The 17,826-nt window shown below is 56.2% G+C and overlaps 2 protein-coding genes across 2 annotated transcripts; both read right to left on the bottom strand.

Annotated features, from left to right (window-relative positions):
* Positions 1 to 268: 268 nt before the first annotated feature.
* On the bottom strand, positions 269 to 9,489 carry LOC118649014 (actin, alpha cardiac muscle-like). Its single transcript, XM_036295691.1, has 4 exons — positions 9,354 to 9,489; positions 7,342 to 7,530; positions 6,667 to 6,848; positions 269 to 412 (listed from the first exon to the last, which is right to left on the bottom strand). Exons 1-4 carry the CDS (start codon positions 9,487 to 9,489, stop codon positions 269 to 271), a joined length of 651 nt encoding a protein of 216 aa, XP_036151584.1.
* A 1,177-nt stretch (positions 9,490 to 10,666) lies between these two features.
* Positions 10,667 to 15,143, bottom strand: LOC118648944 (actin-1-like). The gene is made up of 6 exons (XM_036295547.1): positions 15,071 to 15,143; positions 13,519 to 13,697; positions 12,797 to 12,925; positions 12,195 to 12,305; positions 10,957 to 11,041; positions 10,667 to 10,719 (listed from the first exon to the last, which is right to left on the bottom strand). The coding sequence occupies exons 1-6, from the start codon at positions 15,141 to 15,143 to the stop codon at positions 10,667 to 10,669; spliced, it is 630 nt and encodes a 209-aa protein (XP_036151440.1).
* Positions 15,144 to 17,826: the final 2,683 nt, after the last annotated feature.

Below are 17,826 nucleotides of genomic sequence, written 5' to 3'. Positions count from 1 at the left end.
CGTGTGAGAGCGTGGGACGCAAGAGAACAGGCGTGAGAGAGTGAGGGATGCGAGGAGCTGCCCCTCCCAGGAAGCTCGCAGCTCACACCCCGCGGTCCAGACCTGCCAGCCTCGCCCAGACCGTGTCCGTCCCTCCCTGGTCCTTTATTGACGTTGGGGGTGGGAAGGCCACTGCGTGGAGTGGCTCTGTGCTGCGTGGGTTTGGCCAAGCCGAGGCTCAGCCGGGCGTGGGTGCCCGGGGACGAGCGACGGGGTCCCAGAGCCACAGTCAGAAGGACTTCCTACTGATGGCAGAGGGGCCCTCTTCCTTGTAGTCGTCACTGCTGACCCACATGTCCTTGAAGGTAGAGAGTGAGCACAGCACGGAGCCGCCCATCCAGGCACTGTACACGGAGCAGGGGCAGGTGGACACCTGGAGGGGAGGGGCAGAAGGCGGGGGCAGAGGCCAGAGAGCGGGAGAAACCAGAATCAATACTATCCTAAATCGGGGGGCACACGCCCGGGCGGCGCAGCTCAGTGGTTGAGCGTCGACCAGGAGGTCACGGTTCGATTCCTGGTCAGGGCACAGGCCCAGGTTGCAGGTTTGATCCCCAGTGGGGGGCGTGCAGGAGGCAGCTGATCCATGATTCCCTCTCCTCATGGATGTTTCTCTCTCTCTCCCTCTCTCTTCCTCCCTGAAATCAATAAACATATATTTAAAATGAAATAAGTTGGGGGGATCCAGGACTCGGCTACTGACCCAGAAACACTGGATCTAAAGCAGTGTGAATACGTGGACTCAGAGGAGCCCTGCTCTTCCTCACGGAAAGCAGAGAGAGAACTACATAACCAAACACCTGGAAAAGAGAGATCATGGGGAGACAAAGAAACAGTCCACATATGAAAGAAAAACAGGCATCACCAGAAAAGGAAGTAAACGAAATGGAGGCAATGGAGGCAAGCAACCTGTCAGAGAAAGAATTCAGAGAAACGGTCATAAGGTGGATGAAAAGAATGGAAGACAAATTCTACAATATGTGTAAGAACCAAGAGGAAATGAAGAAGAACCAAGAAGAAATGAAAAATGACATCACTGCTATAAAGAACTCAATAGAAAGCATCAACAGTAGATTAGAAGAAGCAGAGGACCGCATCAGTGAGCTAGAAGACAAGGTAGGAAAAAATACCCAAGCAGAGCAGCTTCTAGAAAAAAAAATTAAAAGGCAGGAGGAGAGCCTAAGAGAACTTTGGGACAACACAAAATGAAACAACATCCGCATAATAGGGGTGCCAGGAGAGGAAACTGAGCAAGGAATAGAAAACCTGTTTGAAGAAATAATGACAGAAAACTTCCCTGATATAGGGAAGAAAAAGCTCACACAAATCCAAGAAGCTCACAGAGTCCCAAACAAAATGAACCCCAAAAGACCAATGCCAAGGCAAATGATAATTAAATTGGCAAACACCAACGCCAAGGCACATTATAATTAAATTGGCAAACACTAAAGACAGAGCAAGAATCTTAAAAGGGGCCAGAGACAAAAAGTTACCTACAAAGGATCCCCCATCAGGCTAGCAACTGATTTCTCAACAGAAACGCATCAGGCAAGAAGGGAATGGAATGAAATATACAAAGTCATGCAAAGGAAGGGTCTGAATCCAAGAATACTGTACCTAGCAAGGCTATCAATCAAAATTGAGGGTGAAATCAGGAGCTTCACAGACAAAAAAGGACTACGGGAATTTATTACCACCAAACCAGCAATGCAAGAAATGCTAAAGGGTCTGCTGTAAAAAGAAAAAATAGGAAATGAAGAAGGAACACAGGGGTAAAGAATAAAAATGGCGACAAACAAGTATCTATCAATAATAACTTTAAATGTAAATAGATTAAATGCCCCAATCAAAAGACATAGGGTAACTGAGTGGATAAGAAAACATGACCCATATATCTGCTGTCTACAGGAAACCCACCTCAGAAAAAAAGACACACACAGACTGATGGTGAAGGGATGGAAAAAGGTTTTTCAGGCGAATGGAAACGAAAAAAAAGCTGGGGTAGCAATACTTATATCTGACAAATTAGATCTCAAAGTGAAGGACATAAAAAGAGATAAGGAAGGGCACTTCATAATACTAAAGGGAGCAATCCAACAAGAAGAAATAACTCTGGTAAACATATACGCACCAAATATAGGAGTACCCAAATACATCAGAAAACTTCTGGAGGGGATCAAGGGAGAGATTGACAGCAATACAATCATAGTAGGGGATTTTAACACCCCACTATCACCATTGGACAAATCCTCTAAACAAAAAATCAGCAAAGAAACATCAATCCTAAATGACTCACTAGATCAGATAGAATTAATTGACATCTTCAGAACATTTCATCCCAAAGCCACAGAATATACATTCTTCTCAAGTGCACATGGGTCATTTTCAAAGATAGACCATATATTGGGTCACAGGCAAAGTCTCTTCAAATTCAAGAAGATAGAAATCATATCAAGCATCTTCTCAGATCACAAAGGCATAAAACTGGAAATCAACTACAATAAAAACAATCCAAAAAAATCAAACACATGGAGACTAAACAGCATGCTATTAAACAATGACTGGGTTACCAGAGAGATCAAAGAAGAAATAAAAAACACCATGGCAACAAACACAACAATCCAAAACCTATGGGACACAGCGAAAGCAGTCTTGAGCGGGAAGTTCATAGCTCTACAAGCCTACTGCAAAAAAAAAAAAAGAAAAAAAAAAAAAAAAAAGAAACAATGATAATAAATTACTTAACCCTACAACTCAAAGAGTTAGAAAAAGAGCAACAAGAAAAGCCCAGTGTAAGCAGAAGGAAAGAAATAATAAAGATCAGAGCGGACATAAACGACAAAGAGACCAAAAAAATAATACAAAAGATCAACAAAACCAAGAGCTGGTTCTTTGAAAGGATAAAGAAGATTGATAAACATCTAGCCAGGCTCACCAAGAAACAAAGAGAGAGGACCCAAATAAACAAAATCAGAAATGAAAGAGGAGAAATAACAACAGACCCCACAGAAATACAAAGGATTGTTTAAAAAAATACTATGAACAGCTCTACTCCAACAAACTAGACAACCTGGAGGAAATGGACATATTCCTAGAAAAATACAACCTTCCAAAACTTAATCAGGAAGAATCTAAAAATCTCAATAGGCCAATAACTATGGAAGAAATTGAAGCAGTAATCAAAAAGCTTCCAGCAAACAAAAGCCCAGGACCAGACGGCTTCACAGGGGAGTTTTACCAAACATTCAAGGAAGAACTAAAACCTTTCCTCCTCAGACTATTCCAAAAAATCCAAGAGGAAGGAATACTTCCAAGCTCATTCTATGAAGCCAGAATCACCCTAATAACAAAACCAGACAAAGACAACACAATGAAAGAGAATTACAGACCAATATCCCTCATGAACATAGATGCCAAAATCCTCAACAAAATCCTAGCAAATCGGATCCAGCAGTACATCAGAAAGATCATACACCATGATCAAGTAGGATTTATCCCAGGGATGCAAGGATGGTACAATATCCGCAAATCAATAAACGTGATACATCACATAAACAAATTGAGAGATAATAATCACATAGTCATATCAATTGATGCAGAAAAAGCATTTGACAAAATCCACCACCCTTTCTTGATAAAAACTCTCAGCAAGGTAGGAATAGAAGGATCATACCTCAACATAATAAAAGCCATATATGACAAACCCACAGCCAACATCATACTCAATGGGCAAAAACTAAAACCATTTCCCCTAAGAACAGGAACAAGACAGGGATGCCCCCTCTCACCACTCCTGTTCGACATAGTACTGGAACTACTAGCTGTTGTGATCAGACAAGAAGAAGAAATAAAAGGCATCCAAATTAGAAAAGAAGAAGTAAAACTGTCCTTATTTGCAGATGACATGATACTGTACATAGAGAACCCTAAAGACTCCATCAAAAAATTATTAGACTTAATAAATGAATTCGGCAATGTAGCAGGATACAAAATAAACGCCAAGAAATCTATGGCATTTCTTTACACCAATAGTGAACTTACAGAAAGTGAGACTAAAAAAGCAATCCCATTTACCATCGCACCAAAAAAATTAAGATACCTAGGAATAAATTTAACTAAGGAGGTAAAAGACTTATATGCGAAAAACTGCAGGACACTGAAAAAAGAGATAGAGGAAGACATAAACAGATGGAAGAACATACCGTGTTCATGGATTGGTAGAATCAACATCATCAAAATGTCCATATTACCCAAAGCAATCTATAGATCCAATGCAATCCCCATTAAAATACCAACGGCATATTTCACAGATCTAGAACGAACGCTCCAAAAATTCATCTGGAATAAAAAAAGACCTCGAATAGCTATAGCGATCCTGAGAAAGAAAAACAAAGTAGGTGGGATCTCAATACCAGATACCAAACTGTATATTACAAAGCCACTGTTCTTAAAGCAGCATGGTACTGGCACAAGAACAGACATATAGATCAATGGAATAGAATAGTGAACCCAGAAATTGACCCGAACCACTATGCCCAATTAATATTCGACAAAGGAGGCAAGAGCATACAATGGAGTCAAGACAGTCTCTTCAATAAATGGTGTTGGGAAAATAGGACAGATACATGCAAAAAGATGAAACTAGACCACCAACTTACGCCATACACAAAAATAAACTCAAAATGGATAAAAGACTTAAACATAAGACGGGAAACCATAAAAATACTAGAGGAATCCACAGGCAGCGAAATTGCAAACATATGCTGAAGGAATTTCTTCTCTGATACTGCTCCTAGGGCAATGGAAACTAAAGAGAAAATAAACAAATGGGACTACATCAAAATAAAAAGCTTTTGCACAGCAAAGGAAACCATCAACAAAACAACAAGAAGACCCACTACATGGGAGAACATATTTGCCAATGATACCACCAATAAGGGTTTAATCTCCAACATTTACAAGGTACTCATGAAACTTAATAATAGGAAGATAAACAATCCAATCAAAAAATGGGCAATGGACCTAGATAGACACTTTTCGAAAGAGGACATACAGAAGGCCAAGAGACATATGAAAACATGCTCAAAGTCACTCATCATCCAAGAGATGCAAATCAAAACGACAATGCGGTACCATCTCACACCTGTCAGACTGGCTATCATCAACAAATCAACAAACGACAAGTGCTGGCGAGGATGTGGAGAAAAAGGAACCCTCCTGCACTGCTGGTGGGAATGCAGACTGGTGCAGCCACTGTGGAGAACAGTATGGAGTTTCCTCAAAAAACTAAAAATGGAACTCCCATTTGACCCAGTGATCCCACTTCTAGGACTATATCCCAAGAAAACCAGAAACACCAATCAGAAAGGATATATGCACCCCTATGTTCATAGCAGCACAATTCACCATAGCTAAGATTTGGAAACAGCCTAAGTGCCCATCAGCAGATGAGTGGATTAGAAAACTGTGGTACATCTACACGATGGAATACTATGCTGCGGTAAAAAAGAAGGAACTCTTGCCTTTTGCAACAGCATGGATGGAACTGGAGTGCATTATGCTAAGTGAAATAAGCCAGTCGGAGAAAGATAAATACCACATGATGTCACTCATTTGTGGAATATAGAGACTGATGAACAGGGACAGATCCAAAGACAGAGAAACAGCGATCAGACTATTAATCCCCAGAAGGAAAGTAGGGGAGGGTGGGGGTAAGGGGAAGAGATCAACCGAAGGACTTGTATGCATGCATATAAGCCAAACCAATGGACATGGACAACAGGGGGATGGGAGCATGAGTGCGGGGGGAGGTTGGGGGTTAATGGGGGGATGAGGACATATTTGTAATACCTTAACCCATAAAGAAATTTTAAAAAAAATAAGTTGGGGGCACAAAATACCGATTCCTGAATGGGCTTCCTCCCCCTGTCCAGATGTTGAACAGTCCACGTCCCCTGCCCCTCGCTGCCCCCCTGCCACCTGGCCGTGGCCTTGGGCGAGTGCCTGGCGCTGGGCTAACCCCACCCTCGCTCTCCCCGACCCCTGCCTGCTCTGGCCACCAGCACCCCTCGCCCAAATCACAGCATCACTTCCGCCTGCATCCACAGCCTGCCTCCCATCTGACAGCTGGCCGACCCGCGCCCAAGCCCCTGCTGGGTCGGGTCCCTGCTGGGTCGGGCCGTTGCTCTGGATCGGCCATTGCTCTGCTCAGAAGGTCCCGTTCGCTCTGAGCTGCTCTACCCACTGTGCTCTCAGCCCCACCAGCCCCTCCCAGCGCCTCCAGACAGCAGCCTCTGGGCTCCTGCAGGTGCGGTTCCCTCTGCCCAGTGTGGTTCCCGCCACCCCCACGGCCTCACTCCTGCAGGCATTTCCTCACCGGCACCTCCCAGGAGCCCCCACCCCTCCTCCTCCCCCCCCCCCCGCCCACCGCTGGTATCGCCCTGTGATGCTGACGTCAGGGGTCAGGGGTCAGGGGTCACAATGGACTTGCTCTGCCCATCGTGTTCCCCCACTGGACGGTGAGCTCCAGGGGGCGCCCCTTCTGTGGGCTGTGCCCCATGCGCCGGGCCAGCACCTGGCACCTCAGAGGCTTCCGGAAATGCCTGCCCCGCGGGGGACGGGAGGACCCACCTTCACCTTAGTCCTCGGGGACACCAGGGCGGACAGCTCCCTCTGCATGCGGGCCCGCAGGCTGGGGGAGGAGCCGGTGCCTCCGGACAGCAGCACGCTCCCGAAGAGGGCTCTCTGCTGGTTGGCGCTGCAGGAGCTGACGCTGCGGAAGGCGAGCATGTGGGCGCCCAGGCTGTGCCTCCCTGGGGGCGGGAGCGGGAGGGGGCTGGGAGTGGCCATCGTGTGGGGGCGCAATCACACCTGACAAATCAAATACCAGCCCCCGTGGGAGTCCGCGGCTATGAAAGGGGGGAGTGTGGGGGGTGGGTTACAGGTTGCAACCCACATACAAGGTCAGCAAAGCGGCGGGCACACAGTAGGTGCTTCCTAAGTGACAGCTGGCTCCGGAGGCACTTTTGAATGGGGCGCAGACTCGCTACCACTTGCTACTCAAAGCGCAGCCCTCTCCCCGCTGCCCCCGCTCCTTCTCTGGCACGGCATCTGCGTGTCCGTGTCTGCCTGTCCATGTCCGCCTGTCCGTGTCCGCCTGTCCGTGTCCGCCTGTCCGTGTCTGCCTGTCCGTGTCCGCCTGTCCATGTCCGCCTGTCCACGTCCGCCTGTTCACATCCGCCCGTCCACATCTGCCCGTCCGTGTCTGCCTGCCCGTGCCCACCTGACCACGCCCTCCCCGCTCACCTATGAGGTCCGGCTGGAAAAGCACCTCCATGCAGAGGAACATCTCCTGCCCGAGGTCGATCTCCCGGCCGTCCGGCAGCTGGTGCGTCCATGCCCGGGTCAGCAAGGGGGCTGCCGCCTTCTCCTTGTCAAAGTTCAAAGCCACATAGCAGCACTTCTCTTTCAGGTCCCGGATGTACTCCCGGTCGCCTGGGAGGAGGGAGCCGGGGGGAGGAGGGATGAAGGCGAGGTGGCTCACAGTCGGCCACTCCTCGCGGTAGGACACTGTTTCTACTTTGGTCTCAGATCCCAGCCCCTCTCGGTGAGATGCGTGCTGGGGCCTGGGTTTGTGGGCCAGAAAGCAGAATAGTCATGCCTGAACGAGGAGGACATGTCTGAAAAATGTCCGGCCAGCGTGGCTCAGGGGTTGAGCGTCGACTTATGAATCCGGGGATCACAGTTCGATTCCTGGTCTGGGCCCAGGCCCGGGCTGCAGGCTGAAGCCCCAGTGTGGGGCGTGCAGGAGGCAGCCGATCCATGATTCTCTCTCCTCATTGATGTTTCTCTCTCTCTCCCTCCCCCTTCCTCTCTGAATTCAGTATATATGTATATAATATACATTTTTAAAGAAACTTTTTTGAGGGTTAATCCTCACCTGAGGATATTTTCCCATTGATCTTTTAGAGAGAGTGGAAGAGAGAGTGAAAGACAGAGGGAAATTTCGATGTGAAAGAAACACATAGATTGGTTGCCTCCTGCACGAGCCCCGACCAGGGCCCGGGCAGGGGAGGAACCTGCAACCATGGTACATGCCCTTGACTGGAATCGAACCTGGGACCCTTTGGTCCACAGGCCAACGCTCTATTCACTGAGCCAAACTGGCTAGGGCAAAAATATAAATATTTTTTTAAAATATATTTTTATTGATTTCAGAGAGGAAAGGAGAGGGAGAGAGAGATAGAAACATCAATGATGAGAATCACTGATTGGCTGCCTCCTGCACAACCCCTACTGGGGATTGAGCCTGCAACCTGGGCATGTGCCCTTAACCAGAATCGAACACAAGACCCTTCAGTCTGCAGGCCCACACTCTATCCACTGATCCAATTCAGCTAGGGCAAAAAATATACATTTTTTATAAAGATAAAAGCCCTAGTTGATTTGGCTCAGTCGATAGAGCTTTGGCCCACGGACTGAATGGTCCTGGGCTTGATTCTGTTCAAGGGCATGTACCTCAACTGCAGGCTCAATTCTTGGTCCTAGTCAACCTTCCTAAACCTCTTCCTCTTGCATAGAGATCATTGTTCCCCTGGTGGCAGGAAGCAATGAGAAAATGCATGTAAGATGTTTACTCAACCCAGTACCTGTATAGGACAAGTACTCTGCAAACCTTAAATCATCATAAGGGTCAGCACCCCCAATACCACCACCATCATCATCATCATTGTCACCACCACCATCAACACCATCATCACCACCACCAACACCATCATCATCATCAACACCATCATCACCATCATGAACACCATCACCACCACCATCAACACCACCATCATCACCACCATCACCACCATCAACACCACCATCATCACTACCATCAACACCATCATCACCATCATGAACACCATCACCACCACCATCAACACCACCATCATCACCATCATCACCACCATCAACACCACCATCATCACTACCATCAACACCATCATCACCATCATCACCATCACCATCACCATCACCACCACCACCACCACCATCACCATCACCATCATCACCACCATCATCACCATCACCACCATCACAACCATCATTACCACCATCGACACCATCATCACCATCATCACCATCATCATCACCATCAACATCACCATCACCACCATCATCATCATGACTGTCATCGTCAATCAGTTAAGTGTCCGTGGACATAGATGGGTTGTTTCTGGAACGTGGATGATGGTTAAGCAGCCTTCGCGTCAGGAACTGAGGGCTGTAAGTTGAACAAGCCAGAAAGGGTATTACCGCGGGGCCCCTACCTGTGCCCACCAGAGAGGTCCCCTTCTGGGACAGCAGCTGCATGAGGTACAGGGTTATGTCCTGGCCTGCCACCTCCATCTGCATGGTCGACTGGCGCAGTGGGTAGCCCTCAATGATGGGCACAAAGTGTGTCATCCCGTCTCCAGATTCAATGATTGTTCCTACGCAAGAGAGCACACAGGCATCGTAAAGTGGGGGGCATGGCAGCCCTCATCACCCATCAGCTCGGCGGGAAGAGATGGCGAAGGGGGTAGTCCTGGGAGGGGAAGGCCGAGGGTCTGGGGAGCAAACTGTCCCCCGGAGGGAGTGGCTGGGCTGGAGGACTTCTGGGTCAGACCAGGACTGACTCCGCTGGACAGGAAGCCCAGGTGTCCTTCTCAAAGCGGACACACAGGGCCCAGCAGCGGCTGCCAAGGAGGCGGAGGCGGGAGCAGAGAGGCGTGCTCTCCACCCTCCTCCCGTGGGGACCGGCGGGGCGATGCGGGCGCAGGGACCGTCGGGAAGGCCTGGGATGGCGCAGGGGCGGCAGGCGAGGAGGAGGCACGCATCTGGGCGAGCGGGGAAACGGGAGTCCCGCTGCTCGCAGGAGGGAGGGCGTGGGGCCTTGTGTGAAGTGGCTTCTCCTGAACTGGCCACAGCTGCCCAGGGCCTGGGTCATTGGCCTCTTTCACCTGTTGAGTCTGGTAACTGAGAACTTCAAGTTTAAAGGAAGCAAAATGGCCCGGCCGGCGTGGCTCAGGGGTTGAGCGTCGACCTATGAACCAGGAGGTCACAGTTCGATTCCTGGTCGGGGCACAGGCCCGGGTTGCGGGCTTGATCCCCAGTGGGGGGTGTGAGGAGGCAGCCGGCCCATGATTCTCTCTAGTCATTGGTGTTTCTCTCTCTCTCTCTCTCCCTCTCCCTTCCTCTCTGAAGTCAATAAAAATATATTAAAAAACAAATAAAGGAAGCAAAGGCAACATGAGTCCACGCCCAGCTAAGCTGGGACCCGTCGTGGGTCCCCCCTCCAACCCGAACCACCTGAAAACGAGGACAAAATACAGGAAACGACTGTGGTCCAGACCCTGGGACCGGGCGACAGAGGCCAGCGGCCCCCGAGAGGCAGCGTCACGGAAGGCAGCCCCTCACCCTCACGCACACGCCAAACCCCCGGCACAGCTGCAGCAAACGGGACCCGGCAATTCACCAAAGGACAGCAGGCCCCGGCCAGGGGCTACACCTCGAGGATGCAGGGCCGTGTAGCTGTCAACAACCCATCACTGTCGCCGGCCGGTTGCTCAGTGGTTAGAGCGCCAGTCTGCCCACCGAAGGGTCACAGGTCCCATTCCAGGTCCAGGGCCAGTCCCTGGGTGAGAGGCTTGACCCCTGGCCCCGGGTCGGGCATATGTGGGAGGCAAACACTCGATGAGTCTCTCTCACATCGATGTTCCTCTCGCTCTCTCTGAACCCCTCCCCTCCTTCTACTTGCTCTAAAAATTCATGAAGAAGCCTGGCCAGTGTGGCTCAGTGGTTGAGTGTTGAGGGGAGCACAGGGCTGGACCAGGAGGGGTGGGCAGCGGAGGGCGGGGGGGGTGGGCTCCGGGGTTCCCGGGGACCACTCACCCGAGGTCAGGCCGGAGGAGAAGAGAGACAGGACCCCTTGGTTGACCAGGTACAGGGCGGGCACGTTGAAGGTCTCGAACAGGATCTGTGGGGAGGATGGGGCGGCGCTGCAGCCAGGCCGGGCAGCGGGCCACCTTCTCTGCTGCGAGCCTCCTGCTTGCGGGGGCGGCAGGGGGCGCGTGGGGCTGGCTCCCCGGAGAGATGCAGACAAGGGGTCAGGGGCAGGGCCTCGGCACCCTGCCTGGCGCCCCGCCCCACCCGCTCCTGGCTGTTTCCAGTTTGTGAACTGGGCTCACACATCCCCGGTGCCCTGCGGGCACAGAGCGCGAGGGACGATGCTGAGCCAGTGCCTCCACGAAGCCGCTGTCCCTGCTGCTCTGGGGGAGGGGGGGGTGTTGGGGGGAGGGGGACGGGCCGACATCCCCCAAATCCCCACGAGACTCGGGGCGACTCGCTTGCTTCCTAATAACGGTAATAACAAAAGCTCAAGCCGTGTCCTGGCCACTGGCTCCGTTGGTTGGAGAGTGGCCTTGTGCACCCAGAGGTTGTGGGTTCGATTCCCAGTCAGGGCACAGGCGAGGTGGCAGGTTTACTCCCTGGTCTGCGGGAGGCGGCCTATCGATGTTTCTCTCACATCAATGTTTCTCTCCCTCCCTCCCTCTCGCTCTAATATCAATAAAAACATATTGATGTCTTTTCCTTGGTTGAGGATTTCAAAAAGCTGACAACCGTGTGTTAAGTGTACACCAGACGCTCAGTCCCCTGAGTGGCGGGGTCAGAAGGTGCTGACTGCGGGAGGGACAGGGTTGGGGGGAGGGATGGGGCAGGAGGGACAGAGGAGGACGGACGGACAGGGAAACAGGCCCTTGCGTTTCCTGCTGTGGTGACCCCCCCTCAGGGCTGTGACATTGGACCCCACCTTGTCCATGTGAGAGACTAGGGGACAGGAATGCGAGGGAGCAGGTGGCCGAGGGGCATGGACTTGGGCCGCTGGACACGGCGGGGCTGGGGCAGGCGAAGCTGGCGGGGGGAGGTCTCTCCTGCCAGAGGGTGACACGGGGCGGCCCTCAGTGTGACCGCCGCTGAGGGGGCGCCAGGACGCGGGGCCAGGCGGGGCCCTGCTGCTTCTTGATCGGCGCGTCCAAGTCCTCGCGGGAGAAGCTGAGAGAGTGACCGGCAGGGGCACCAGCGGCCCCTCCGCCCCCGGCCCGCCTCCTGCCCGCCCGCCCGCCCCTCACCTGGGCCGTCCTCTCTTTGCTGGCCTTGGGGTTCGAGGGCGGCTCTGTGAGCAGCAAGGGGTGCTGCTCCGGGGCCGCACGGAGCACCTGGTAGAAGGTGTGGTGCCAGATCTGGGGGGACACGGGGAGGGCAGCTGTGAGCACAGTCTGGGCACCTCCTGTGGACGTGACCCTGACAGGACGGGGAGCATGTGCCCGGGTCAAGGGCCTGGTGGTGTCCCTGGAGGGCAGTCCCGGCCCTGAGACCATGGGGAGCCCAGGACTGGGGGGGGGGGGGGCAGGAGGCAGCAGAGCGCCCAGGTCAGGCCCCGCAGAAGTCCCCACCCTCCGCCCCCAGGTGGCGGGCAGGCGCCTGGGCCTCCTGAGCCCATTTCCTGTCGGCCAGGCTGCGATGATGTCCGTGGGGCCTGTCTATTCGTGTCCTGCAGCCACATCACCAAGCCCCGCAGAGCAGGCGGCTTAAACCACAGGCATGTGCTGCTGGAGGCCGAGACCCAGGTGTGGGCAGGGCCGGGCCCTGGAGACGCCCAGGGAGCTGGGTGGCGGGGACCTCCCTCCCGGCCCGAGGCCATGGGCTGGGCCGCCAGCAGGGCCACGCCTACCTTCTCCATGTGGTCCCAGTTGGTGACCGTGGCCCGTGAGAGGGGGTACACCAGGTTGAGTTTCTTTCGTTGCTCCTGAACCTCGTCACCGATGAACCAGACTTTCTTGTCCAGCCCCACCATCAGGTCCTGGGAAGGCGGGGACAGGCGTGGGGGGGAGGGAGTGGGGAGGGACCACCTGCGCCGCCCCTGCGTGCATGACCGCTGTCGGCATGGCTCCCGGGCACCCAGGCTCTGTGGCCTCGCAAGCCTGCACCCCGTTTCCAAATAATACCCCTGAGAGGTGTCAGCCAGTGACCCCCAGGGGATGGGACTGCTGCTGCCACTGCGTGGACACGCGTCCTGACCACATCTGGTGGGGGACCCGCCAAGAAGGAGAGGGGGGCGAGGGGACCGTGTGGGGGGCAGGCACCAGCCTCCGCATTCGGGGCGCTGGCGGGAGGGGGCCTCCCGGCTGCTCTCTGGGAGAAGGAACCAGCTACTTGCAGATCCGCCCCATGGTCCCTGCGGGGCTGCCGGGGGGTCCCTGTGGGATCCGGTGCTGCCAGCGCGGCCCTGGCTCTGGGGGATCGGGGAGGCCTACGCCACAGACCTGCTGAAGCAGACAGCATGGGGGTCCAGCCCTCGCCTTCGTCCCCCCTCGCTCCCTGGCTGACCTCGGCCCCACCTGCTCAGAGGGCTCCACAGGCCAGCCCCGTGGGAGGGACGGCTCAGCACCCAGCACCCAGCACCCAGGCAGGACGCCTGCTGTCACTCACGTCTTCGAGGTGCCGGAACTTGCCGAGGACGGTGGGGAAGATGGCCAGGGGCACCTTTGCCCCCGCGAAGCCCACCTTGCTGGAGCCGGAGCCAAAGTCGCAGATGATGGGCACGCTCATGGCGTCCTGGGGCCCCAACAGGGCTGCGGGGAAGACGGACGGGCGTCTGTGCCGAGTGAGGCCTCCACCCGCCGCCGATCTGCCAGCGTGGCCCCGGGCGCGGAGCTCACAGGCGCTGCGTGTGGCCAGGCAGCTGGCTCCCCACACCCGGGGCCGGGCCTGCCGGGCTGAGCCACCCCAGGCTGCTGTGGGCCGTGGCTGGGCAGGGGGACCTTTCCCGTGGCCACTGGCACGGGCCAGGCTGGGGGAGGGAGGCCCATGGTGAGCTCTGGCCTCACAGCCTCCCCCCCACCCCCTCCCTGTTCCTGGCAGGCGTGGCCTGCTCCATGGGGCTCCTCTGAAGCAGCCCCTCGCTCCCCACTCACGGAGCAGGGCTGGCAAGGCCCCAGCCGCCTCTCCCCTCCCCACTCCAGTACCGCCTCCCGGGGCCTGGGCTGGCCTCCTGGCCCCACGTGGACACCACACCCTCCCCTACCCCCTTCCAGTCAACGTTCCCCATGGCTGCACCAGTTTAGAAAACACGACGAAAACAGAGAACAAGGTTATGACCACCCACGGCCCTGCCCCTGCGGTTGCCAGTCATATACATCTATTTAATATATTTGTATTATCTCAGAGAGGAAGGGAGAGGGAGGGAGACAGAAACATCAGTGATGAGAGAGAATCGGGGATCAGCTGCCTCCTGCACGCCCCCCACTGGGGATGGAGCCCACAACCCAGGCCTGTGCCCTGATGGGATTGTGCCATGACCTCCTGGTTCCTAGGTCCACGCTCAAACTCTGAGCCACACCAGCCACCAGCTATATTTGAGTTGGTTTGAAACTTAAACTTAAACCCGTCTGTGTGTCACTTTTTAAAAAGTGATTATGCTCAAAAAGGAATCCATCGCCCTTAACCAAGTCTTGATCACGACCGATGTTTCCTTTAGAAGCGATTTCATTCCTTTTCAGACCGAGAAGGACCCAGGCTCATCACGGAAAATGAGGGGCAAGCCCTGCGGATCCGCCCCGCAGACGCCATTGTGATTGCGGGGAGCGCCCTCCAGTCCTCCGCACAGCGCACTGTGCCCCATGGCCGCGCCCCTCGCCCCTCCCCGCGCTCCACGCCCCTCGCCCAGCCCCCGGCCTCCCGCGCCCCGCGCCCCGCGCTCCACGCCCCTCGCCCAGCCCCCGGCCTCCCGCGCCCCGCGCCCCGCGCCCCGCGCCCCGCGCCCCGCGCCCCGCGCCCCGCGCCCCGCGCCCCGCGCCCCTCCCGTCCCCCGCGCCCCGCGCCCCTCGCCCCTCCCCGCGCTCCACGCCCCTCGCCCAGCCCCCGGCCTCCCGCGCCCCGCGCCCCGCGCCCCGCGCCCTGCGCCCCTCCGGTCCCCGCGCCCAGGCAGCAGGCGCCGCCCTCTCACCACGGGCTCTGAGCACCGCGGCCAGCGCGGAGCTTCTGATGGTCAAGCAGTTGCCGGTCTTGCACCAGGACATCTTCTCTCCCCAGGAAACAATGTCTTAAAGGAGATTCTGGTAGAGTTTAAAGAAACGCTGGAAACTTCGAGCCAAGCAGAGCCGCTAAGAACCACCTGAGAGCCGCCCGCACCTGCCGCCCGCCCGCCAGGGGCAGACCGCCACCTGAAGGCCCGCAGGACTCCGTCCGCCCAGGCGCAGGCCTCTGTCCGGAGCCCCAGCCTCCGTCCGTCCGGGCGCCCTCCCGCCCGCCGCCACCCAACAATCGCCTGTGTGCTGTAACAGCCGGCGGTGCGCCTCCCTCCCGCCCCGGCCCCGCCTCGCTGTGTGGGGGCTGGGGCCCTGCGGGGGACTGTCCCGCGCAGGACCCCGGACCCCGGCCCAGCCAACACCCCAGGCCTCCCCGGGGTCGGGGCCGAGTGGGCTGGCACCTGGGCAGAAGCGCGCAGGTGTCCATCCTAGACAGGCGGGGGGGGGGGGGGGGGGACAGCCCCCTTGCTGGGCGGGGCATCCGCGCGGGGTGCTCCAGGTGTGGGCAGGAGGGGCGCTAGCAGGCCCCCCCACGCCATCTCCACAGACCCTTCAGAATGGCCGCCTGGATGCTGACCGTCACCACCGGGACCAGGCCCAGCTGGACACACCCCCTCTCTCCCCGAGGTCGCTGCGCCGCACCCCCGGCTTCAACAGGGGAGATGCCGGTTGGCATTCTGCCTGGAGAGGCCACAGAGCTCCAGCCTGTGAGCCAGGAGGTCACCATTCGGTCCCGGTCGGCACGTGCCCGCGTCGTGGCTCCATCCCGTGTGTGGGCCGTGCAGGAGGCAGGTGATGCTCTCTCGCCATTGATGTTTCTCCTCTCTCTCTCTCCCCCTTCCTCTCTGAAATCAATAAAAATATATATATTTTTTAAAACACACCCATTAAACGGCACATTAGAAACACCACGGCCAACGGTTTGGCTCAGTGGATAGAGCGTCGGCCTGCGGACGGAAGGGTCCCAGGTTCGATTCCGGTCAAGGGCATGTACCTGGGTTGCGGGCACATCCCCAGTAGGAGATGTGCAGGAGGAAGCTGACCGATGTTTCTCTCTCATCGACGTTTCTAACTCTCTATCCCTCTCCCTTCCTCTCTGTAAAAAAATCAATAAAATATATTTAAAAAAAAAAAAAAAAAGAAAGAAACACCACGACGAGTCAGAGGGAAGGAAGGGCTGGGACCAGAACCCGAGACCAGGTGCCCCCGGGCAGCAGGAGGACCCGGCCGGTGCTGGCCCTTCCCAGGATGGCACTCCCAGCAGAGCCCGGGTGGCCTCTGCGGTTAGGGGTTCGAGCATCATTCATTCCCGTCCACTCACCGTGCCGTGGGCGCCGCCCCTTCGCCAGCCCTGGGACAGGAGCAGGAGGTCGAGGTCAGATCAGGGCCAGGGAGGGAGGGTGGAGAGAGGACAGCTTGGACCTGGGTGCTGCACGTCACCAGCGCGGACAGCGTGAGGCCCACAGACCAAGAGAACGGCCCTCGTCCTCCCCGTGCCTCGGTTTCCCTCCCAAGGAAACAAAGGGCACGTCTCCAGCTCTGAGCAAAAGCCTTTCTGCTGGGCTGTCTCTTCAGAGGTCTCGGGGGCGTGAACTCCCGCAACCTGTCTGCAGGGGAAACGGTGACACAGGCCCAGGGACCCCGGAGCCGCACGCATCAGCGGGGAGCCCTCCCGGCTCCCCGTCCAGCTCCGCTCCATCCGGCCGAGGGCCTCGCCAGGCCTGGCAGGGACTGTGCACTGGGAAGGGTGGGCTGGGCTGCTTCCAGGACACTGGCCGGGGGAGGGAGGACTCCACCTTCTGCAGGGACTGGAACCGGCCAGCAGAGGGCGACAGCCTCTGCTGCCCCCCAAGGCAGGCAGCTGGGCTGGGGGACCACACCCGGTTCCCCGTCAGCAGGGGGAGGGGAGGGGGAGGCTGAGCGAGGGCTCTGGGGCCAGGTGGGCATCCAGCTGCCCTGGGAGGCCTGTGCCGCCTGCCCTCCGGTGGCCGCACTGCGCAGGCCGAGCCCTCCGGGAGCCGGACGGCAGCACAGACTCCGTGCTCATGGCTTTTCCGGGGACGGAGTGCCCACCCGGTGTCTGCGCCCCTGTGTCTACGGGGTCCCTGGAGTTTCAGGGGAGCGCTGGGGGTGCGGTGTGCTACATGGGGGCTCCAGGGCATGAGATGCTGCCACGGAGGTGGGGTGGCCTCAGGGACATGGACCAGGTGGCACCGGGGCAGAGCCGCGTCTCACAGAGCGGATCCATTTCTCTTCCAGGTAAAACAAACTCTGCCCGGGGAGGCGGCGGCGGACGCCAGACCCAGGAAAATAACGGTACTTGGTCATCTAAGCCTCAGAAAGCAGGGGCGGGGTGGGGGGATGGGGGTTGTTTTCCACCCGTGGCCCTCGCTCTGCTGAGGCAGGACTCCGCCCTGCTTAGCCGCTGGGAGGGACCACGGGACAAAGAGCCGCCTCCCAGAGGCCCTGGTGCAGGGACAGGACCCCTGTCGCTGGGGGTGCAGGAGGGGGTGGGGGAGGGGGAGGCCCATCAGAGCAAATGGCCACAGAGTGAGGGGCCGCTTACCCAGGGGTCGCAGGTGAACGAGACCCAGGCTCTGGGCAGCCCAGGGTTCCATTTTCGTTCCGCCCTTTTACTGCTGTGTGCCCTCCAGGAAGTCACTCGCCCTCTCTG

Source organism: Myotis myotis, unplaced genomic scaffold, assembly GCF_014108235.1.
Source record: "Myotis myotis isolate mMyoMyo1 unplaced genomic scaffold, mMyoMyo1.p scaffold_m19_p_27, whole genome shotgun sequence".
In the NCBI taxonomy this organism is placed as follows: Eukaryota; Metazoa; Chordata; class Mammalia; order Chiroptera; family Vespertilionidae; genus Myotis; species Myotis myotis.
This window is presented reverse-complemented; position numbering and strand designations above follow the sequence as displayed.

Excerpts from the sequence above, each read along its gene's own strand:
- LOC118649014 (XM_036295691.1), bottom strand. The coding sequence starts at position 9,489 with ATGACACACTTTGTGCCCATCATTGAGGGCTACCCACTGCGCCAGTCG. Across the intron at positions 6,849-7,341 it reads TTTCCAGCCGGACCTCATAG|GGAGGCACAGCCTGGGCGCC; the intron begins GTGAGCGGGGAG and ends TCCCGCCCCCAG. Across the intron at positions 413-6,666 it reads CCCCGAGGACTAAGGTGAAG|GTGTCCACCTGCCCCTGCTC; the intron begins GTGGGTCCTCCC and ends CCTCCCCTCCAG.
- LOC118648944 (XM_036295547.1), bottom strand. The coding sequence starts at position 15,143 with ATGTCCTGGTGCAAGACCGGCAACTGCTTGACCATCAGAAGCTCCGCG. Across the intron at positions 12,306-12,796 it reads ACTGGGACCACATGGAGAAG|ATCTGGCACCACACCTTCTA; the intron begins GTAGGCGTGGCC and ends GTGTCCCCCCAG. Across the intron at positions 10,720-10,956 it reads CTCCTCCGGCCTGACCTCGG|GGGTCAAGCCTCTCACCCAG; the intron begins GTGAGTGGTCCC and ends ACCCGGGGCCAG.